Here is a 24,397-nt window from a genome sequence, read left to right on the forward strand (position 1 = left end):
GTATCCCTCCAGCTTTTAAATCTTCCCTTCTTCCTTGACAGACGTGCAGAAAGCAAGGCTGAGCAGGAGAGAAAAAAAGGCAGAAGGAGGGGCTGGCAATTACATCACATGACATGATGCTACCATGACAACTGTATCCATGGGAACAAGAGTAACCGGCTGCACTCCGGGGAGTCCAGGCAGGTAAAAGGGGGGAAAGACCCAGGCATAGACATTTATGGCAAGAGGGAGGGAGAAATTTATTTCTCAAAAAATTGGAAGGGGTGGTGGTGGTGGTATATTTTTGTGTAGACCCATTAAGCTGCATCATTGTGGGTCCTAAAATAAGCTTCATTGGCAAAGCCAGAATGAGAAAGCTTTGTGTGAGAGTGTGTGTGCAAATGGGTGTGTACGAATAATGCAGAGCTGGGAGGAAGGCAGAGAATTGGTGGGCACACTTAAAAAAGAGGGAGGGGGAAGCAGGAAAGACACCTTGGGGGAGGCAGAGAGGTACTACTCACTCTCAACAATGATGCGGCTCTCAGAACTCACGGCTGTGCCCAATATGTTGCTGGCATAACACCGATACAGCCCATTGAACCTAGTTGGCACATTCCCATTGTTTGCATGGATGATCAGAGTCCCTGAATTTTCCAACTGTTTTATCCCTCGCACCTCTTCTGGATCAAACTGTTCCCCATCCTTGGTCCAGCGGTACCTGCCAAAAGGAAAACACATGACAAAGGGAAAAGGGAAGGAGAAGGAAAGGGGGAATGCCATCTTCCTACGGAGTTCCTGTGCCATTTTTTAATAACCTCTGACTGGCAGGTTGCTCTATATCTATAAATAACCTTGGTTTTCAGTCTGCACTGATTAAGGTGGGTGTGACTGGAGAAGTGGCGGTGGAAATGTACGGTTGGGGGATTTAAAAACAGGCAAAACCATCATTCTTCTGATACACACAAGAACTGAGGTAAGGAGAGAGAAATCAATTAGAAGAGAAGCAGAGGTCCAAGTAAGGTCAGGGACATTTCCAGCATAGGAGGGAATAATGGAGATATTAAAAACAGAGCAGAATTTAGGAGCCCTGTGCCCTGTGAAATGTCCAATATCAATACTGGAAATCCATTCCTAAAATCAGCAGTCTCAGGGCTGTATATTTAGGAGATAAATACTATTTTTAGATTGCTTTGTTCTAAATCAAAATTGGGACTTAGAATTACAACAGAGGAAGGCTATAGCTGGAAAAAGTGGTATTCATACAGATTTGCTCCTAGTAGAATTATCATGTCTTGTATTATTATTACTGTATAGTATCTTTAAGAACCCAGTTTGGTCTAGTGGTTAAGGCAGCAGGCTAGAAACCATGAAACCATGAGTTCTAGTCATGCCTTAGGTCAGCTGGGTGGCCTCAGACTAGTCACTTTCGCTCAGCCCTTGAAAGGGGTGCAAGGGCAAACCACTCCTGAAGAAAACCTTGCCAAGAAAACTGCAGGGCCTATTCCAGGCAGTGGTGAGAAGAACTCAATATTGAGGTGAAGGTAGAAAAAAAGTGCACCAGGTAATTAGATGCCTTTTTTTTGTTATTCTCAATGTTCTTTCTATATATATTATCTCTATAACGACTTTCCAAGGAAGTCAGTATTCTTAGCCCAATTCTATAGGAGTTGGATGAGTGAGGTTGGCACTACACATCCACATACTCTTAAACATGGAGAAAATTATAAAGAATCTGCGATTACCTAGTCCATCTCAGTCACAGAAAGTCACTGGAGAATTTTAGGTCAATCACTCTCTCTCAAGCAAACTACCTCAATTGATTGATTGATTGATTGATTGATTGATTATGTGCCCTGAAGTCAGTGCTGACTCTTAGTGACCACATAGATTTCCCCCCACAAGACAATCTGTCCCTAACTTGGTTCTTCAGGTCATCCAACAGTGCAGTCATTGCCACTGTAGCTGAGTCCATCCACCTTGCTGCTGGTCATCCTCTTCTCTTTTCTTCCACCTTTCCTAGCATCATCAAACACCAAGTTGGGGGTGTTTCTCTAACAATAACATTTCCCAGTATCAACATGCAGAGGGCCTCCATTAATAAAAAAAAAAAAAGAGTGTCTCCAGGCCAAACTACATTGACTAGGGAAATAAATGATTAGATTTTCTGATGCCTTTTTCTTCGTGGTTGAAAGGGGGGAGAGGAGGGGAGACGATGTTAAATTAAATTATGGCCATAGCACTAGGGAATGGTAGTTAACTGTTTTTATTCAAACTGTGGCCCCAACCCAACTTCCCCTCCCCCACATCCCAAATAAAGCTGCTGATATTACACTCCAGTACCTGCCTTGGGGAAAAAAAGAACAATTTTAACCAGAGAAATCAGAGAGCCAGAGAAACTGCTTAAGAAAAAATAGTTAAATCTATTTCCTCAGACCAATTCTTCCTTGCCTTTCCACAACACAGAAATTTTTCTATTTTTCGACAAATAAAAGCAAGGAAAGATATGATTTGGTCTTTAGCTCTCAGAGATATGGACAGAACTACCCTAGGATCATAAGGAGAACATTCCCACTAAATGATTTCCATTTGGAATGGAACTGAGATAAGGGGAACAATATTGACACTCACGTCACCGAAGGATTTCCAGTAGCCTCCCATTTCAGGATAATCTCATCAGTGGGATATAAAACAATCTCCTTATCTGGTTGTATTGTGAATTCAGGTGGTTGTTGTACTAAGAAACAGAAAAGCGGGACGGAAAATGAGCAATCCAAAAATCCAGCACATAAGGGACCACTGGTCCCATACTTTGAAGACCTCACCCTACCCAAGAATAATGTGATAGCTTCACGCTGCAGACAGAGTATAAAAGTATAGCAATGCACTATTCAGATCAGCAAAGCAATCACTGTCTGGCTTCTTCTCTCTCATCCCAGCCCAATCATCATTATCATCACCATCACCCATTTCGTGGAAGACTCACAGTTTGTCCGGTCAACTGGGTCAGCAAGAAAGCAACAAAAGAAAAAGAGAGAAGTGCTTATTAGTGATCATTCCACCATTCCTGTGTCTCAAGAAAAATATAAGCATGTAGTTTGTAAGAGCAAGACCAAAAGGAAGAAAAATGCATAAACCACACGATCAGCCAAATGAGCATACTTTAAGTAAAAAGCACAAGGGCACAAGACAGAACCCACATGTGAGATGATCAGGTACAAGTGACAGGGAAAGCCAGCTGGATGTCAGCATGTCATATGCAGTGAATGAGACAGTTGTGTTCCTCTGCACCATTAGAGAATTCAAAGCAAGGCAATGTGAAAACCGTACTTCTACAGAAAAGCAGAGTGAGTAAAAATCTGCATTTGAAAGCAGGACAGTTGCAGAAACCTCATCGGATAAAGTACAGAGTCTGGAATGTTCACTAAAAGTGGAAAAATCACCTTCTCTACCCTTTGTGTAGTCTAGATGCTGATGGCAAGCAAGTGATGATTGACTAATGGTTGGTTGTGTCATGCCCAACTCCCAGGGTGAAACTAATATGTGTTTTTGTTTTTGTTGACAGGAAGGTTAATTTTACTTATTTTGTTGGTTTGTTTCCTTTTCCTTTTCTCATTAGTAAGATATCTTGAAAGTAGCAAATCTGAGATGTGAGGTAACTAGACTTTTACTGCCTGTGTGCTTCTCCCATCTGTTCTTAATACAGATTTGTCAGTTTTTTTTAAAAAAGGAAAACATCTCAGTCGCAGTTCTAAGGAAAACTATCCCTCACAAGAGATTTCCCAACCTGATACTCTCTAGAAATTTGAACTTCAATAACTCTCATTTGGTTATGAGGAGTCAGATAGTTAGTAATGAAGCCTGGGGCATCTGGAAGAGGAGATCAAGTTGGCAAATAGTGACCTGTGGAGATTACCTCAGACTTCTCATTGCTTGGAAAGCCGTACCTCTTGATTTGGCATTCAGTACTTCTAAGAGAAATGTTATTGAACTAAGCAAACTTGTGTTCCCATCAAAAATTACCTGAAGACTAAAACAATTGGAATAGAGGTTTTTTTTTGCAATATATTGTGAAATAAGAGGAGAGAACACTTCTTTAGTAGCCAGTTCAATTCAGAGCTTTCTTTGCTCTCTGAAATGCCAGTTGCTTTCTAGAGTTCACCTTAATGCAGAGTACAGGAAAATACAGGTAGCCCTTGTCTTACGACCATAACTGAACCCAAAATTTCTGTTTTTAACTGAGACATTTGTTAGCTGAGTTTTTGCCCAATTTTACGACACAGTTGTCACTGCAATGGTTAATAACCTGGTTGTTAAATGAATCTGGCTTCCCCATTGACTTTGCTTGTCAGAAGATCACAAAAGGTAATCACATGTCTCCAGGACACTGCACCCGTCATTAGGATGAATCAGTTCCCAAGCGTCTGAATTTTGATCACATGACCATGGGGAGGCTGCAAAGGTTGTAAATGGACAGAAGTCACTTTTTTCAGTGCTGTTGAACGGTTACTAAATGAACTGTTATAAGTCGAGGACTACCTGTAGGGGATAGTTATGTTTTATAACATATGATACAATATTGAAGCTTTGCAATGTTATACTATAGCACAGAACAAAAAAAATGTAAATTGAAAATAAAATAATGTACAGATATAATACTGTATATGAGCATGTTTTTAGCGGGAATGGATGCATGCATGGACATTTGGAGAAGATATACCGGTGACTCTCCTTTATAACCATATTCAGCTCTACAAATCTATATTTATAAGTAAGAGATGTTTAAAACAGGCTGTTCCATCCCCATAGGAAGTACAACTGCAAATACCCTAAGTTTAGAGCAAACACATTTTATATTTGGGGTGCCCGTTTTAAACTGATACAACTCCTGGTGAGGTTGGAACTGTGTTTACGCAGTGTTCAGTTAGCCCACTTCAGGCTCAAAATATTTTATACTTGAAACATTATTCACACTTGTTACTGTTACATGCACGTGCACACACACATACACACACACACTCCAGATTACCAAATAATGGGACAATTATGCTAAAAATATTTTTAATTAAGTCAATGGATTAATTCAACTCAGTATTATCCAAATTGGCTATCAGTAACTCTACCGGATATTAAGACATATCTAGGTGATGCCAAGATCTGAATACAGGATATTTTGCATGCAAAGCATGTGTGCTTTGTTATAAAACCACAATCTATCCTCTTCTTTATTTCACTGGTCAATCAGCACAATGAGACAGCGCTCTTTACATTAAGTGCTGCATTTTTATTCAATGCCCTATAAGAAAAGTTGCCTGACATTTCTAGGGACTATGAACAGAGCCATCAGAGTCGCAGATGGCTAGCTGGTTGTGTACTGTGCAGCCAGGACTGCCAGTGGACTGGGGAGGAAAAAGTGCTGAAATGGTATCCTTAGCATCAGTGACAAGGCTTGAAAACAGCAGGTGAATTTTTCACAGCAGGGAAATAAACACTATTGCTTATGAATGTTTGCAGATCACAATGCCCTCTCAGAGAATGGTTTATAACCTGGGGGTTTTATTGTGGGTGTAGAAAGACATTTCCTATGCCAACGTCTTTTCACTTCCTTACAGATCAAACGTGTCATGGAGAAGGCCAAACATTCAGCTAGCCTCCTCAACCCCCTTAATTTAACAAGCTGAATTGATTCTTATAGGAAGTGTTGTGTTTGGTTGAGTCAGCGACAGGTTGGGAAAAAGCTCCGATCCAATTAGCGGAGGGGAAGGGTCTCCAGGGATCTCCTTGCCTACTCATCCAGACAGAAGGGGAGAGGGGAAGAGCAAGACACACAAACACAGACAGTAAGGGTGGGGTGGTGGCAGTGGAATAGGATAATAATAAAGCATCAAAATAGAAAGGTGAATTTTTATGAGCTTTTCATAGAAAGAGTTCATAACCACTGTTATCACTGCTGCAAATTAAGATTTGCAAATCATAACATGATCACAGGGGCCTGTTGGAGCCCAAAGCAAGACTCATAGTTCTTCAAAAAAATAAAAATGGGAAATAAGTCCTTAAATTTATTAGGGAATCAATCATTATTTAGAAATAGAAGTGATTTTGATTTGATGTCTAAACAGTTTGGAGAATGGACCTCAAAATTACAGTATATTAATAGATACAATATAATTTGGGGGGTCCATTCATCAGTCTTTTTGGAAATCAACTCAATAAATATTGATAAGAATCAATAGCTAAAATTAGTAATCTGTTCATTTTGGGGGGTAACTAATTTGCATACAATGTATGAAATGTAAAAAAATAAAGTTATTACACTATAATTTATAATGAGACATATGTCTCACAATATACTACACTATACTACAACAGTACTTATAATAAATAGGATTATGTTTCCCATAAACTGAATTAGAGTCTGTCTATTCTAAACTGTGTGTGTGTCTGTAACCGATCACAATACTAAGAGAGCCACAAACAATTCATTTTATGGGCTAAAGCAAAAGACTGCTATTTCCCTTCTCAAATAGTCATCAGTTTAAAACAACTGATATAACAACAAGATTATATATATATCACTAGCCTAGAAAGCGAGAGACCGTGAGTTCATGTCCCACGTCCCACCTTAGCCATGAAAGCTTAGCCATGAAAGCACTTTCTCTCAGCCCAAACCAGCTCACAGGGCTGCTGTTCTGGGCAAAATAAAAGGAGAAAGATGTGTTTGAGTGTTTTCTAAGGAAAGAGGCTCTAGCATGGATGAATTAAAATATGTCTCAGTCTCCAGTCTTGCAGTTTATTATTTACTGAGATACAATAGCAATTTAAAATCCAGAATGGACCAGAATATCTATTTCTTATTTTAGGGTCTGTTTATTTTTTTTAAAAAAATCATACTTTAGCCATCATATTATTGTGGTTTCCATTAATAATTCTGGATTAGATAGTTCCCCTTCCCAACTTGATTCTTGGACAATGTCAGTAACAATTAGTATCTCAAAAAATGCAGCCATTAGGGCTTGTCACAAAACATTTATATAACAGAAATGGATGTCACCAAAATTTTGTCACCACAATGCATAATATCTACACATAAATTTTCTCATATACTCAAGTCCACTTCTAAAACCTTATGCCAAGTAACCAAGCTTAAAAAAAATCAGGCTAACACCATCAAGGAAAATCCTTTTCAGTATTCATCCCCTCAGCACAGAGTTCCATGACACTAAAGATCCATCAGACTGGCTTCACCTTGGTCCTTCATATCCTGGTCAAAAACATCCTATTTATTCCATGAAACCATTGTAAGAGGTTGGTTTAAATCAAGAGTACACAACACAATGCTTGTGGACCTGCCATTTGGCTCCTCTCAGACTCTCTGGCCCACATGATTTTTTAAAGATTTCTTTGATACAACTAGTATCATTCTCATGAAGCTGATTTACTATAAAATAATGCAGCAGCTTCTTAGCATAATTTTTATTTAGACACTCATATGTTTCTTTTCAGACTTTCACAACCTCCAGATGGTCAGATTCCAACTGACACTGAACACAGATAAAAATCCTCCTTTTACCCATGTCTCTCTTGCATTAAATACAAATCCAACTTTTATGCAAGCATATCTCCTGCTATCACATCTAAGAGTATGAATTATGCCTAACAGAGAAGTTGCCAAAACAGGAAGGACCAGTTTTGTTCCATGGATTTAGACATTAAAAAAAATTAAACGCATCGGGATTCTTTTTTTCTTCATTGTTCTCCTCTGCTCTAATGTACACTTTCACTAATTGGACAGGAACAGAAGAATTCGTGCTTATTAGCTGCACCACCACAAGATAAAACCTCGTGAAGGGATGATATTCATGGAAGCAGCAGAGGTTAACCTTGAATGCTCTCCCTAGTGTTAAAAGACAATGTACCTGCTTCCTGGTCTCTGTGTGCTGTCCTTGGTACTGAAAACTGGCCTGTGTTAAAAAGCTTGTTGCGAGGAACAAGCAAGAAGATTCAAAACTGCCACTGAAATCAGTGTGCAAAAGACAAGAAGGCAAGATTTGTAACTCCTTCTAAATTTGGCAAATTATAAATTTGGCAAATTATAATAAGCATAAACTACAGTACTGGATGTTGTACCGCAACTGCTATTGCAATTTGATCTGGTAAATGTACATGGATTTCAATCTAGAATGTGATTCATATTATATAAAGAAATATTCCATATAACATGGATTGCCTGATTATACAGGGTAAAGAAAAAGTGGTCTTGAATGAACATGGACTGAAATGTAAAACAAAGTCTCCAGCAACTGTCCAGCACATTTAGGGGTTTTTGTCATAGACCAAATGAAATTTGGATTGCAAAACAAATATAAGAAGAGCAGATGTTCTGAGATAGAAAGTTATAGATATATATAGATGTTTTTGTAGAGAAAGATATAGGAGTTGATAAGATTATCAAAAAGAGAGAGATAAGAATTAAAAAAACCAAAAGACTGCATGAATCAGTGAATGTATATGGTATTATATATATATTTGTTTTCTTAAGTTTTCGCGGGTACTTACATGTACCCGAACAAAGCTGAATACCATACATACATACATACATACATACATACATACATACAGATACACATACACATACACGCACACAACACACATATATATATATATATATATATATATATATATATATATATATATATATATATATGTTTTCTGAGGTTTTCATGGGTATTTGTATGTGGATCTTTGGTTATTCGGGTTTTCTCCCACGTAAAATTGGAAGTATCTAGGCGACGTTTCGATGAAGTCTCATTCATCATCTTCAGGCTTGTGTCTTTGGCTTTGTGCTTCTTGGAGTAATGTGAGTTTGCAGCTGCTTCTTCCGCTTAACTGCTAGTGGGGGTGTGACTTGATTGGTTGGGGGCTTGGTTGTGTTCTGATTGGTTGGGGGCTTGGCTGTGTTCTGATTAGTTGGGGGGTTGGCTGTTTTCTGATTGGCTGGGGGTGTGTTCTGTTCAGGTGGGGGCTTGCTTGTGCTCAGGTTAGTCTTAGTTGCTGGGGGATTTGAGCTGGTGAGCTGTGATCCTGCTGTTTGGCTTCGCGTTCGTGGTCGTGCCGCATCTTCATGGTGGGGATCAGTTCACTTCATGTATGGGTCGGAGGGGTTTGAAACAGGTAGTGATGTGACACGACCACGGACCAGAAGCTGTACCACAGCTGCATAACTACCCGCTTCAAACCCCTCCAATCCATACATGAAGTGAACTGACGCCCACCATGAAGATACAGCACGACCATGAACGTGAAGCCAAACAGCAGGATCACAACCCACCAGCTCAAATCCCCCAGCAACTAAGACTAACCTGAGCACAAGCAAGCTCCCACCTGAACAGAACACACCCCAGCGAATCAGAACACAGCCAACCCCCCAACCAATGAGAACACACTCCCACCCAATCAGAACACAGCCAAGCCCCCACCCAATCAAGTCACACCCCCACTAGCAGTTAAAAGGAAGAAGCAGCTGCAAGCTCACATTACTCCGAGAAGCCCAAAGCTGAAGACACAAGCCTGAAGATGATGAATGAGACTTAATCGAAACATCGCCTAGATACTTCCAATTTTATGCGGGAGAAAACCCGAATAACCATAGATAGATAGATAGATAGATAGATAGATAGATAGATAGATAGATAGATAGATAGATAGATAGATAGATATTTCAAGGGCAGGAAATTAGGGAGAATAGTAAACTGTATTGGTTTAAACTATGTCTAGTTAATACATAATTTGTTCTTGAACAATAATGGTTAGGCAAAATAAATAATGTGATGAGTTTATATATCTAGAAGATAAAAGGGTAGCTTCCACTATTAACACTATAGATGAGTTGTGTTCATTGTCTATTGGAACTGTCTCTCTCCTTTTAAATGGTATTGTGACCAATCTATCTAAGTGTTGTGAAATGTCAGAAATATGAAATTTTTTGCACACAGCAAATATCAAAGAATGTAGAAAAAATGTTCATGACTAGTAAGAAGTTCACCAAACGATGGCATAGTGTGTAGAACTCATTTCATAAAGCTGAGATGCAGCAGGTGGATGCAAAAGACTCTCTTCAGTGTTGGACTTAGTGATTCCTATTTCCCCATTTATCTTTCTTCTCTTTTCATAAACCATGCAGAACCACCCATTTGTATTGCTCAACATTAATATAGTTGTAAATCTTCAACTTACAACTACAGTTAGGTCCAGAATTTTTGTTCTTAACAAGGAATTTGATAAATGAGTCACCCAATATTACAACCATTTGGCCATCGTTTTTAAGTAAATTATTGCAGTTCTTAAGTGAATCTAGCTTTCCCCCTAGAAGAAGCTAGGAAGGTTGCAAAGAGCAACCATGTGACTCTGGGATGCTGCAACCATGGTTAATACATGCCAGTTGCCAAATGCCCGAATTTTGATTATGTGAAGGTAAGGATGAGGCGATGGTCATAAGTGTGAGGACCAGTCATAAGTCAATATTTCAGTGCACTATAACTTCAAAATAATTGTTAAATGAATGTTGTAATTGCTACCTCTATACTTCTCTTCTTTGGGGCAGGGGCTATCCTGTTAGGGTGGCAATATGAGTTGTTCCCCCAAGTGGTCCTCCCCTAGATTTCTGATGATACTGTTTAGACTGAGATGTGGAACATTATAGAAACTTTAATATCATAAATAATAGGAAAGACAGTGCACTATAGTGGTTGGGGAGTGGTCTCCCTGTTAACTATGGAATTCCTTGGGTAGCTTTGAGCATCTCTCTCTCTCTCCCCTCTCTCTCTCTCTCTGTATCTCCCTCTCTCTTTCTCTCTCTCTCCAACCTATCTCACAGAGTTGTTTGGAAATAAAATTGGTCAGACTCTTTTCTGTGTTTGTCATCTTGACCTCTCACAGAAGCAGCAGAGTATTAATTCAGTCAAGAAAACAGTGAAAGGTGCCTTAAACACAATTCTCTGCGGCTCTAATAAAACATTGAAAATGAAAGATTCATACACCTCCAAATCACGTACCTCCAGAACATTTCCGTGCTGTTTCATGATTCCAAAATTGATCCAGAACTAACCAAAGACAGTCAGAATCCCTCACAGACCCTCCCGCTTGTGAAAGCTATGTTCAAGGTGAGCTTCCACCCTTCCCATTTTAAAGCACACGAAGCAGAATAATCGTTGCTACTCACAGCCTTCAGGAAACTTGATGGATTCTGCAGGGTCGCAGAAAATCAGAACCAGCGGCCACAGCATCAGCAGACAGGCTGGTGTTGAGGCCATCTTCTCTGGCAACACAGGCCAGGCCTCCTTTCTTCACCTGGGTAGCAATATAGCCAAGAAGGAGACAGCTGCATACAAGCCCTAATGTGACTTGTGGCTGAAGAAAGAACAAGAGAAAGAGCATGCATTAGCAAAAAAAAAAGAGAGAGAGAGAGTGTAAATTGGTTTCCTTCCCCCTCCCAGTAAAATGTCCTTTCCCCAAGGACTGTAGTGCAGACTGCAAAATGGATCGGAGAAAAGGAAAAAAAGCAGTGAAGCCCTGTGTTTATTTGTTTGTATCATCCTTCAGTCCAACTTGTTGGAGGACCGTGCTGTGTGAAGTGGATAAGCAATTAGTGAAGCATCCTTCTTTTCACAATGACTATTAAAATAAGGGGCGGGGAGAGGGTTACGAAGAAAAATAGAAATTAGGATATCCTTAAAATTAGAACGAAGGCAGAGTACACCCCAAATCGTAGAATTTGCCCTGGAATCTCTTTTCAGTATGGAAGGAAAAGGGGAGAGATTCTTTTGTTCAGGGAGAAAGAGAATGGATCATAAGGAGGCAGAGTGGAGAGGGGGTGGGAATCTGGAGAAGGTTTTATGAGGGTGGGTGTTGAAGGGAAAAAAGAAAAAGAAAGGAGCTTGTGCAAGGACTAATGGAAAAGAACTGAGGGTTGATGGATGGAAATAGCAGAGAAAGGAGAATGGGAGAGAGGAGAGAGGCAGATAAACAGAGTAATAAAATGGAGGATAAAAGAGAGTGGGGAGATTAAATGAGTTTTTGAACACCCTGGATATACATAAAGATGAAGAGATAAAATGGATACGCAGAAGACAATCATCAAACACAGTAGATTTCAATAAAGTTCCATTTTATCAGCTCTTATTGTCAGCATATATTCATAACGTGGTAGCCTACCCCAGCAGATATTTCTGATGACCCCAGGAACATTTTTTTTAAAAAAACAAAACAAAATAGAACAAGCAAGGTAGTCAATAGATGAAAGGGTTTATGTCAACGCATGGGGGTGCCAGAAAACTCCAGTCACAGTTTTGAAGCTGCATCACTGCTTGAACACCTTGTCACCCACCTAGCCAGGTGCAGCCCATTACACAGGTACTGTACAGTGTTCCACTGTGAGTTTAATCAATCTTCCTCCAAATGTTACCCTCCAGATACATTAAATGAAGGGGGGGAGGAATATGAAAATACAATGAAATCCCTGTTGTAGGCATTCACCTGCAAAACATGGGGACGTGGTGGGAAAAGGGGAAGCATCAAATGAAGGGAAATGCCTAGGTAAGGCTAAATGATCCGAAAGTAACTTCTCACTGCTTCTCCTGTGGTTTGACTTGATTTTTCTCTTGCTAAGATTAAAGAGGGCCCTTATGGCTGCTTCTTCGTAGATAACCTGGAAAAAACTTAATGGGTCTACACATGAGAAAGGAGTTGCCACATACATGATAGACTTGTCAGGAATGAAGTTATTGGCTGCAATCTAATGTAATTTCAGTTCATCTTGTTTGCAAGACATTTAACTAGATGAAACGTGTGAACAATTAAATCCAATCAGTTGTTGAGTCAGAATGACTAGGCATAACCCTCCAAGAGTCCCCTTATAAAATAACTATTATAGGCTGCCCCCAGTTGGGCTGAATCTCCCGACATAACTTCTTTAAAATCAATATTGACTATTGGAGAACTACATGGACACATCAATGCAGTTTTTCTGGGTTACATTTTTGGAAATGATTTCCCACAGCCTTCTTTCTAGGCTGAGAGACAGCGACGGATGATTTTTGTGCTTAAGACTATGGCAATTCTCCACTCCTAGTTCAGCACCTTAACCACTGGATCAAACTATCTTTCCTTGATACCCTGAGAAAGTCATTAAGTCAGTCAGCTAAATTAATTTTCATTTCCTGCAATGAACCTTCAGGGATCATTGAAAAGGGGATGGTTGGAGTATCATAGCCATAAGGGAGACAATGAAGAGTTAGATCTGAAATCTAGCTGCTCGTACAGAAGTCCTAGAACAAGCCTGCAATAACTGGGCTGCTCTAGTAATTTTGTCTTTCTTTCCCTTGTTACAGATTTTTTATTTCTGTTGCAGGAGAAAAAACAAAAATATTCCAAATAATAATGACCTCCAAATGATCTTTGCCTGTCTGACTGGGGTGTCTGAAGTTGAGCATTGCTAGGACATGGGACTAAATATTTCCCCAGGGGCAACAACTGTTTGGGTCAGCCAAGTTATGCAAAGATAACCATTGAATTGTAACTATTTAAAAAGCACAAAAGCTTTTAAAAATAACGCTTAAGCTCTGTTTGAGTTGAGGCTTGCGTGTAGGCAGGGTCTGGGGGAAAGGGGCATGGGGCAAGCCAAAAAAACAAAATAAAATTACGGTGTCTAAGTAAACGTGACAGTTGTCTTAATCCCCATCTATATTTTATTCTAAGTGGGTTCTTCTGCCCCGCCCCTTTTAGCCACCCGTGAAACGACAATGTGAAATTTATATTTGAATAGCACCAGCAGCAGTTGATATAGAAACAGCTGAGTACAGATTGCACAAAAAGCCTTGAGCTTTTGAACCCATGGCTGATAAAAGCAGTTACTGGGAATGGAATAATTATTTACTGTTGCTTGAGCTCTTTTAATCTACACAAAGGATTTAAATTGTTCTATGGCAAGTCACATTTTGCCTCTGAGTAGCAGTGGATTTCCAAGGCCTGGCACTGGATATCTATTGGCTTAGCCTTCCCAGATCTTCCAGTGACTCCCATCATTCACAATTAGCACTTTCCTTAATTGGAGGAAGGGAGTTCCAGAACAACGCATACAGAAGTTGTAACGATGGGGAAGATTGCCTTATCTGGAATGAAAACCAGACCTGGTGTTTACACAAGCTGTGTCCTGGCACTGAGAGACTAGATTCTCTGCCCTGCACTACTGCCATAGATGGAAACAAAAGCAATGGAATTCAGACCCAAAGACAGAACACTTGCTGAATTCAGACGGTGTTTGAATCAGTCCTCGAACTATCTATGGTCCGAGAATTCCTGTTCTAGCCTAGAAATTGCTTGAGATAACTATTGCTCTGGGCAGTCAACTTGATAGCAATGTTCCAATCCTTAAGGGGCTGCCACAAAGAGGAAGGGGTCCACTTATTTTCCAAAGCACCTGAAGGCAGGACAAGAAGGAATGGATGGGAACTAATCCAGGAGAGAAGCAACCTAGAACTAGGGAGAAATTTCCTGACAGAACAATTAATCAGTGTAATGACTTGTCTTCAGAAGTTGTGGGTGGTCCAACACTGGCGGTTTTTAAGACGAGATTGGACAGCCATTTGTCTGAAAAGGGGGCTTGAGGAGGGGGTTGGACTAGAAGACCTTCAAGGTCCCTTCCAACTGTTCTTATTCTGTTAAGGGAGGAGGGAAAATTGGTTGATTTAAAAATGTTCTGTGCCTTAGAAGTATGCTGCACCTTCGAGGAGCTTGGTCTGCTGGCCTGTATAATTTGCTAGCTCTGAGCCGATTTTTCTGCAGGGCATCAAGAGACTGACTGATCCACTGAGTACCGGTAGTCCTCGATTTATGATGACAACGGAGCCTAAAATTTCTGGTGTTAAGTGAGACATTTGTCAAGTGAATTTTGCCTCATTTTACAATTGGGTTCTTGCCAGAATTGTAAAGTGAATCACCACAATGGTTAAGTTAGTAATATGGTTGTTAAAAGTGAATTTCCTTTTGACTTTGCTTGTCAGGAGGTTACAAAAGGTGATCATATGATTTCAGGATATTGCAACTGTCATGCATATGAAGCAGTTGCCAAGCATCTGGATTTTGATCACGTGTCTATGGGGATTCTGTAACAGCCGTAAGTGTGAAAAACGGCCATAGGTCACTTTTCAGGGTCGTTTTAACTTCAAACAGACACTAAATGAACGGTTGTAAGTCGGGGACTACCTTTACTTCAGCTGATTTTTATGTAAGGTAATTTGTATACCTATATGAAACTATCTGTATGGTTATTGTTTTTCTAATGCAAAAAGCATAATTGTCCTTTTCTTAGGGATTCTTAGGGATTCAATACTTTTCATACTGGAAGACAGGACGGAGGGGTGAAATTTCCCATTAGGAAACTAACCCTCATTTGGGAGTGGTTTTTGTTTAAAATGAATTTCATGGCAGCTGAAGATGTCATGTTCAAATTTCTCTGAGGGAGCCTCTTCTTCTCCTCACAATGCAGTACTTGTTTTAATATTGGTTCTACATGCATGTGACAGATGAATCACTATAACTCACAGATAGCCCTGATTTTGTTTGGTATTGCTTTATATGCCTGAAGCCATAAAAATGGAAGGACAACATTGTAATCCATCTCTCATCAGAATAGGATAGGATGGGATGGAATGGAATGGAACAGAACGGAACAGAACAGAACAGAACAGAACAGAACAGAATAGATTAACAGAGTTGGAAGGGACCTTGGAGGTCTTCTGGTCCAACTCCCTGCCTAGGCAGGAAACCCTACACGACTTCAGGCAAATGGTTATCCAACATTTTTAAAAAAACTTCCAGTGTTGGAGCATTCACGACTTCTGGAGGCAACTTGTTCCACTGATTAATTGTTCTGTCAGGAAATTTCTCCTTAGTTCTAAGTTGCTTCTCTCCTTGATTAGTTTCCATCCATTGCTTCTTGTCCTGCTTTCAGGTACTTTGGAGAATAGCTTGACTCCCTCTTCTTTGTGGTCTTCTTTGTCTCATGCAGGAATTCCTGAATCCCACAAGCTGTGTCCTGAGTGGGGGGTGCCTCTTCAATGTGTCAACTTCAGGCTCAAAAGCATTCAGAGGGGGAAGCAGCTGTTTATGGCCATTTATACTTGTTCTGGATGACTCAGATCATGCAAAGGGTCACAGCACAGCCTGGATCATCAGGTGGCCATGGGTGCAGCTTTCCTACACATGTCTAGACGGCACTCTGAAATCCTGTCCAAAATTTCACATTCCGCATTTCCACTGAAACAATTCAATTATTTGTTCATCCATTCCATTTCAGGGACTGCTCAACTTTCTGGAATGAAACCAAGCAGCTTTGCCCATTTCTAGTTTACACCTCTAACCATTCATCCAATTATTTGCTAATCCCTTTGTCTAATATTATCTATTAGGCACCCAATTATCTGCTAATCCCTTTGTCTAATATTATCTATTAGGCACCCAATTATCTGCTAATCCCATTGTCTAATATTATCTATTAGGCACCCAATTACCTGCTAATCCCATTGTCTAATATTATCTATTAGGCACCCAATTATCTGCTAATCCCATTGTCTAATATTATTTATTAGGCACCCAATTATCTGCTAATCCCATTGTCTAATATTATCTTAGGCACCCAATTATCTGCTAATCCCATTGTCTAATATTATTTATTAGGCACCCAATTATCTGCTAATCCCATTGTCTAATATTATCTATTAGGCACCCAATTATCTGCTAATCCCATTGTCTAATATTATTTATTAGGCACCCAATTATCTGCTAATCCCATTGTCTAATATTATTTATTAGGCACCCAATTATCTGCTAATCCCATTGTCTAATATTATCTATTAGGCACCCAATTATCTGCTAATCCCATTGTCTAATATTATTTATTAGGCACCCAATTATCTGCTAATCCCATTGTCTAATATTATTTATTAGGCACCCAATTATCTGCTAATCCCATTGTCTAATATTATCTATTAGGCACCCAATTATCTGCTAATCCCATTGTCTAATATTATTTATTAGGCACCCAATTATCTGCTAATCCCATTGTCTAATATTATTTATTAGGCACCCAATTATCTGCTAATCCCATTGTCTAATATTATTTATTAGGCACCCAATTATCTGCTAATCCCATTGTCTAATATTATCTATTAGGCACCCAATTATCTGCTAATCCCATTGTCTAATATTATTTATTAGGCACCCAATTATCTGCTAATCCCATTGTCTAATATTATTTATTAGGCACCCAATTATCTGCTAATCCCATTGTCTAATATTATCTATTAGACACCCAATTATCTGCTAATCCCATTGTCTAATATTATCTATTAGGCACCCAATTATCTGCTAATCCCATTGTCTAATATTATCTATTAGGCACCCAATTATCTGCTAATCCCATTGTCTAATATTATCTATTAGGCACCCAATTATCTGCTAATCCCATTGTCTAATATTATTTATTAGGCACCCAATTATCTGCTAATCCCATTGTCTAATATTATTTATTAGGCACCCAATTATCTGCTAATCCCATTGTCTAATATTATCCATTATTCTAGCCAGTAATGAAAATTTATATCTCCTTCCTTACCACCTCAGAAAGGAGGAGCAAGAATAGAACGTTGGTTAAAAAAAAAAAAAAATCCCCCTCCCTGACGCACAAAACAATGAAGACAATCAGTCTGCAAATTATTATTAAGCACACTATCCCAGATTACCAGTGAGTAAAAAGGTGATTTGTATTCACGCTTTACATGTAGAGACCCAGGGAGCGGCCACTTTTCCCGGATGCCATTAATCCAGAGGATAATACGGATGGATGGCATTCCTGCACCAGAGCCACCTCCTGCCACTTCCATTTCCCTCTGGTGTCTCCCATGATCGTCCTCTATTCATCTGGCAATTACCAAGCGAGGGGCTTATGTTGTTAGCGCGGCAGGGACCCAGAGAACAGCAACCAGGATGCAGATCGAGCCAAGGGGCAGCTACAGGGAGCTGAATTATTTAAGAAGGGAGGGGAAAGGGAGATAGCAACCTGTCAGCCAGGGCTTGAGGGAGGGGGGAACCCCCTCAGGGGACAGGCTAGAATTTTGATTAGCCTTCCAAGGAAGGTCAAGGCAGAGCAAACAAACTGGGGACAGAGGGCAGGAGGAAATCATAAGTAGCTGAAAAGAGAAGCAATTCTAATCATTCGCCCATTCAAATCATAAAATGGAACAGAATTGGAGAAAGTGGATGTACCGTCCAAAAAGCCCAAGGATAATCATGCTAGCCCCTGAGAACAATCCACTACAACCATATCTTTGTCGGAAATTAAAATCTTCATGCAGAATACAAAAGTGGTCTGCCATTTCTGAGGTGCCTTTTCCCGCTCACACTTCCTGGCAGAGCCATCTTAAGAGCATTATGGGCCCTGGGCAAAGCAGTGTACTGGGGTCTCTAGGACAACTACTCACAGGAATAAAAATGTAAATGGTCGATAAAATTAAACGTATGTTTATTTCATTGGCACTTCCAACAAATAAATATGTAATAAATATGTTGCTGTATTTATATGATACAAGGTACATTGAAGGGTTAATACACAGATTAGTCCAGGGCCCCTATTGCTTGTGGGGCCCATGGGCAAGTGCCCACCAGGCTCATGCGTTAAGACAGCCCTGCTTCCTGGTCTAGCTTACCAGATTGGGAGTCTCTGGACATCTCTGCCAAAACCCTACCAGGACATCTCTTGACTACGAGAGATGGGGAGAGTCCCTCCCCTCCAAAGTGTATATGTTTCCCAGATCTCTAAGCCTTTCATCTTCTTCATCCAAAAAAAGTCTCAAGCAAACACTTAAAAGTGTCAGGGAGGGAGCTTTTGCTATGAAACTCTAAATGCCCTTTAAGCATTTCAGCTACTACAGGAGAAATCATGATGTACATAAAAAGAAATAATAATTAATAGCAACGTCAGAGAGTACTGCTAGAGGAGACTAGGAATTATGGATGTTCTCCTCAATGCATTAGATTCTCCAGGATAATTTATGGAGATTGTCAATTTGAGAGATTGTCAGTTTCAGGAAAGCCTTCTTCCAGGTACTGGGTTAGCTCAAGAAGCAGACACACTGATTCCAGAAGAGGCAACTGGATACTCTGAGCCCAGACAGACATGATTATCCCCCACCCCTCTTAATTGCCTAACACATAATTGGCAAGCATCAGTAGCTGTCTGCCTCTGAGTGTGATGTTTCCATTTTACTTAGTTTTGTCATTGTGCTAAAAGCCTCATTATACTATTCCATTTTGTGATGAGTTTAAAAAGCCTTTTTCAGATAGGGTAAATATGGCAGCTGGAAACAGCAGTGATTATGGAGTGTTTTCTTTGGTCAAACCTAAAACATTTGCCATGTCATTTAACGGATTTTTTTGAGAAGGGAAAACAAACAGCGTACTCACCCCTTCAGTAGTGGAAAGATCAGGAAAATTCATATTAGAGTTGACTTTTAAAGAATTAGGCCATGGGAACAATGAACCTACAAATTACAGATCCTGACTATAGGAAGCACAGTGGTGGAACCCATCCAACAAACCCTGTTTTCTGGTTGTCAACTGCCAGAGATTTAATGCAAGGTGTTAATTCACATCAGTGATGCCTCCCACTGGAAAATTCAGTTAACCCATGAATTCTAATTAACCTGCTTGTGAACTGCAGGGTATGTAGGTGAAAGATCTGGCCTAATTTGAGGTATTTATTTGGTTCTTCACAGACCTTTGTTTTTAGAACATGAGATCTGGAGTAAAATTCTGGGAAACAAAAAATGTCTTTGGCTAGCTCCAAAGATATTGCTGAACTATTTTTAACAGATCAATTTGTTTATAGATTTATTTTCTTTATATAATATAGTATCATAGTATCATATCATAGTATCTCAAGTTAAGGACAGATCATCATGGAGAAAATCTATGTATGTAGTCTCCAAAAGTTGACACTAACTTAACGGTACATCATCAATCAATCTTAGTAATAGCCACATGAGGAAGTTCAGCATTATTACTTCTATAATTAGAATTTAGGCATTTAGTAAATCTCATGGATGCAGAAGACTTGAACTAGGAATATTCAGGTTATACCAGCCCTTAACAGATAAACAAACTCTCAGATTTACTATGTTCTATTCACAAAAAATGCAAAAGCAGTAGATTTAAAGAACCAAATCTTCAAACTGAAAAAGATTAACAAACAAAGGAGCTGATTGGGCAAAATTTGCTACTCAGCATACCTTTGAAATTCCCAGTGTTCATTGTTCATTTGCTAAAAAAATAACAATGCTTCCAACTCTCATGATTGCACAGAAGAAAAACAATCACAGTCTTATTGTTAGAACTCGAATTTCCAACCCAAACCCAGGGCTTAGGCTTCATCAAAACTTATCCTCATCTTATACACTTTCACAGCATGTGGTGTCTGGGCCAGCAATGCATTCTCAATTTATTCAATGCTAACTAACAAATAAATAGCTAACTAACCTTGGCAGCATTCTGCTCATCAGCATTAGGCTCCACTTTACAATGCCCAAGAGACAATGCTTCAATCCATGCTTCCAAAGATTCAAGAAGACCCAGTTCACAAAATGGACTCATGGACCTCAGCACAGGTCTGCAAAAGTCACAACCTTCCTAGGCAACATTGGCACCACAACAGAAGTTGCTGTACATTAAGCCACATATTTACTCTCTGGATATTTAGATTACGTTGTGATGCTATTTAAAGGATTAATAGAATGCATGAAATGGCCCATAGTAAGCAAGGCCAGCCCAGCATTTTAGGCTGCTGAGGAGATCACCGGTGGCCAACAGGGTGAAATAAAAAACAGCTCTGCTTTACAGAATGGTGTTCTGACCCAAGCCTCCTTCAAAGTGAACAAACACCAAACAGAGATAAAAGCAAAACCTTTTTAATGCTTTTCTGTGAATTCCGTTCATTCACAGTAAAACGCTATTAAAAACTAATTGCCCCAGATAAGAACAAGCCTTGCCAAGATTGTGCAAGGCTGGCAAGAACACTAGATTAAATTGCAAGGAAATAATCAAAACCCAAAGTCTCCAAACACAAACCAGGATAGTCCGCATTTCCACAAAACTTGAAGTGCAAGAACTTCTTTGCTTCCTGCAAAGAATCCCACCTCTGAGGGCTGGCTTTTATCCCGTAAGAGAGGGGCCATCACCTTGCAGCCTTACTCCCGAGTCGCCTGGGCTGCTGAAGCTGCTCTTTCCTTTGAGCAGCTCTGCACACATGTGCACTGGGCACAGGCTCCTCGGGGTCCTCTTCATCACTGCTGCCAGCCTCCACAATCTCCGAAGGCAGCATTCCACTCCCTGATGGTCCTGGCCCCATCCCTGCCTCCCACACAGGCCCCTCATCTGAGTCCTCGCTCTCCGAGACCTCAGCCATTGGCACCTGCTGCCGGCGAACCACAACAATTGGAGGCTGCTCTTTCATAAAAGCTGCTTCACTAAAACAACGGGAGAACACAGGGATCATCTTTCAACAGCTCCAATTCTTTTAAATGAGGCTGTTTGGACAAGAAATCCTCAGAGTGAGTAGGTCCCAATCTCATCATTCTGATAATTTTATTATTTTTAGATGTCCGTGGGCATCCAACTGGATCTTCTATCTGTATCAGGTAACACACACACATGCACCAGTCATTTATCCAAATTACGCACAGCCACTTCCCCTTCTTATTCCCCACTATTTTTGTTGAGCCAGCCCTTCTTCACACATTGTAACCCTCTCTTTAACCTTTTTATTATTTCTTTTGCGTTTTGTATTCGAAGCAGGGGAATCAACAAAAGAGGTGGAAAGCCTTGTCAAAAGCTCCTGTCACAGGAACTAGGAAAAAAAAGATAATAAGAGGCAGAGTGAGCCTAAAAGATGGGCGGAGGAGAGATTGTATGACAGGCCCTTGTCAACTGCTTGGAGATTTTTGAAGGAGCTCAAATGTCACTACATTTAGGCTTTCTTCAAAACCTTTCTTTTAAAAAACATATTAAAGGCAAAATCCCCATAGGACTAAAAAAATGCTTTTAATTAAGACTATCAATAGAAATTGTCTAACTTCAAATGGATTAATCAAATATTTATATTTATATTAAATTTATGTGGCCACCCAACCCACACATGGTAACACCCAGCCGCAACATTAAAAATACAGAACATAAAACCCACAGTTGTCTTTTATTTATACTTTAGTTCAGGTATTACCAAAATACTGTAAAACAGATGCACACAAAGCCAGACCAAAGTCCCCAAACTGGACTCACATGTGCTAAGATATGATTTTTATAGACAGCATCCTAGATGCCATCTAGATTTCCAGTGATGATCTGAAAATAGCAGGCTCTCATCTAGCTGAAATAGGCAACATATATAGACCATCCTACTAAGGATTGTTAAATTACTTAATTTGTACAATTTAATAAAACAGAAGCTGTTGCTTCTTCCAAGAAGGAAAAGTAAACTTTAATAAGTAAGTAGATCTGGTCCCACTGTAATATGGTGAAAAATTAAAAAATGAGAATAATTGATCCCCAGCACCAGTGTTATTTCTCCTTTTAAATTAGCTGACTTACTATTACCAGCCCTGATGCCCTCTAGAGGATATACATAGCATCTATTTAATATCCATCAAGTGAAGCTCTTTACATCTTTTTGAATTGACTAGGTGTCTGGCACTTTCACTGGGAGATTTAGTCACAGTTTCAGTGTTTTAAAACATTAAAAATGGTCAGAGGGAATGAAAACTGTTCAACTCAGTGTTCAAATTTACCCATGGCAGAGGGTGGGATTTCAAACATTATGTGTCAAGGAAAACACATTCCTCCTTTCAGCTCCTTCCATGTTCAAGTCAGTTCCTTCACCAGTCATAGCCTGGCTGCTGTGCTCAGCACTTAAAATCGTCAAGATAACTACCTACAAACAACGTTCTTAATGCAAATTGGGACTGACTAAGTCTTGCTGCTTTTAATACATAGCAGTTACCACTCTAATCATTTGATCTCATTGAGTTTCTCACAAAGAGAGCAATTAAAATAAAAGAATTTGCCCCTCCACTGCCTCCTTTTTGTTGTTGTTTTAGCTATTAGCTGTTTATTTTAATTAATTATCAGGGAAATACATGGTATAAACCAATTGCCTCTAGCAAGGGGGATAATTCCCTTACTCTCTTAGCAGCTGATAGGACTGTAGAACCTCCAAGAAGCCTTTTAATTCTATGATGTTAGGGTTCTCTGATTCCACAATACTGTGCAAGGAAAATTCACTGTATGCTTGGAGACGCAAATCTCAATGTAGAGATTTTAGTGTTTAAACTAAATGTAACATTTCTAATACCACCCTGAGTTTTGTAAGTTCTCTGGATCGGGTTGATGTGGTTTAATTGTTATCTCTAATGATCAGATTAGAATCTTTTCCCTCAAGAGCTTATGGTAATGCAGTTCAGCTCTATCCTCTTTTATTCTCACAATAAGCACAGGTTAAGTAGAAGGTGAGTTACCCAGCCAAATCCATCCAGTGAGTTTTGCAAAATCCACTTACAGATGGATAACTTAATCATGGTTTATTCCATTAGTCACATTTTTTCTGGCTTTACAAGGCTCATTAAATCAAAACCTAGCCAGATAGGCTGACTTTTTGCAGCACACAAAACTAAGATTAGTTAGTTGATGCATTGGTGTTTTGCAACACTGGTACAGATACTGTACGAGGGGTTTCAAACTGGTGGCCCACAGGCCGGATGTGTCACGTGCAGGCCACGCTCAACTCAGCTCCACAAAGGGAAAAAACGTCGCGATACGTCACGTCACATGATGGTAACATGACGCTGTGAGTTTGACATCTGTGCTGTAGCCCTTAACGAGCACAATTGGGACCAATGACTTGCTATTAAATGAAATGATCACAAGTGATACCACAACCAATACTTACGATCTTACTTCAGCTTTCCTTCGCTTTACCTGCAAATGTCGTAAATGTGAGGATTAGTCATAAAGTTACTTTCTACTGTGAGAAGAAAGAAAAGTGGATTCTGATTTTGTTAAATTTGTATAGGCCTCAGAATGATAGCGGGCCTGAAATGAAATGCTATATATTAAAGTGTCAGCTAGAATGATTTCCTAAGAATAACGAAATATTTGTAATCTGCTGTGCCAGTGCAATATTGTAGTATGTATGTGCCAAGTAGATACTTTCAGGGGCTATTTTTTAGTAGGAATATTGAAAATGTTAAGAAATAGGGAACCAAAAGTAGCAGATTGCACAGGATTTCACATGTACACGCAAGTATGTGCTAACTGACAGTCA

At 39.7% G+C, this 24,397-nt stretch overlaps 1 protein-coding gene across 9 annotated transcripts in view; it reads right to left on the reverse strand.

The window, feature by feature from the left end:
* The window catches only part of L1CAM (L1 cell adhesion molecule), an 89,852-nt gene that overhangs the window by 48,429 nt on the left and 17,026 nt on the right, over window positions 1–24,397 (reverse strand). For 6 of the 9 annotated variants that reach the window (XM_087925795.1, XM_087925793.1, XM_087925789.1 and 3 more), the window contains exons 2-5: window positions 11,195–11,382; window positions 2,963–2,977; window positions 2,608–2,713; window positions 501–697 (exon numbers count right to left, since the gene is read on the reverse strand). In XM_087925795.1, coding sequence (XP_087781921.1) covers window positions 501–697; window positions 2,608–2,713; window positions 2,963–2,977; window positions 11,195–11,285 — 409 coding nt within the window. In that variant the 5' untranslated portion in view covers window positions 11,286–11,382. The remainder of the gene's footprint in view (window positions 1–500; window positions 698–2,607; window positions 2,714–2,962; window positions 2,978–11,194; window positions 11,383–24,397) is intronic. The other 3 variants (XM_087925797.1, XM_087925796.1, XM_087925790.1) reach the window with 1 other exon arrangement.

Source organism: Pseudonaja textilis, chromosome 2 (genome assembly GCF_049901715.1).
Source record: "Pseudonaja textilis isolate UNSWEBS1 chromosome 2, rPseTex1.2, whole genome shotgun sequence".
NCBI classification, from domain to species: Eukaryota; Metazoa; Chordata; class Lepidosauria; order Squamata; family Elapidae; genus Pseudonaja; species Pseudonaja textilis.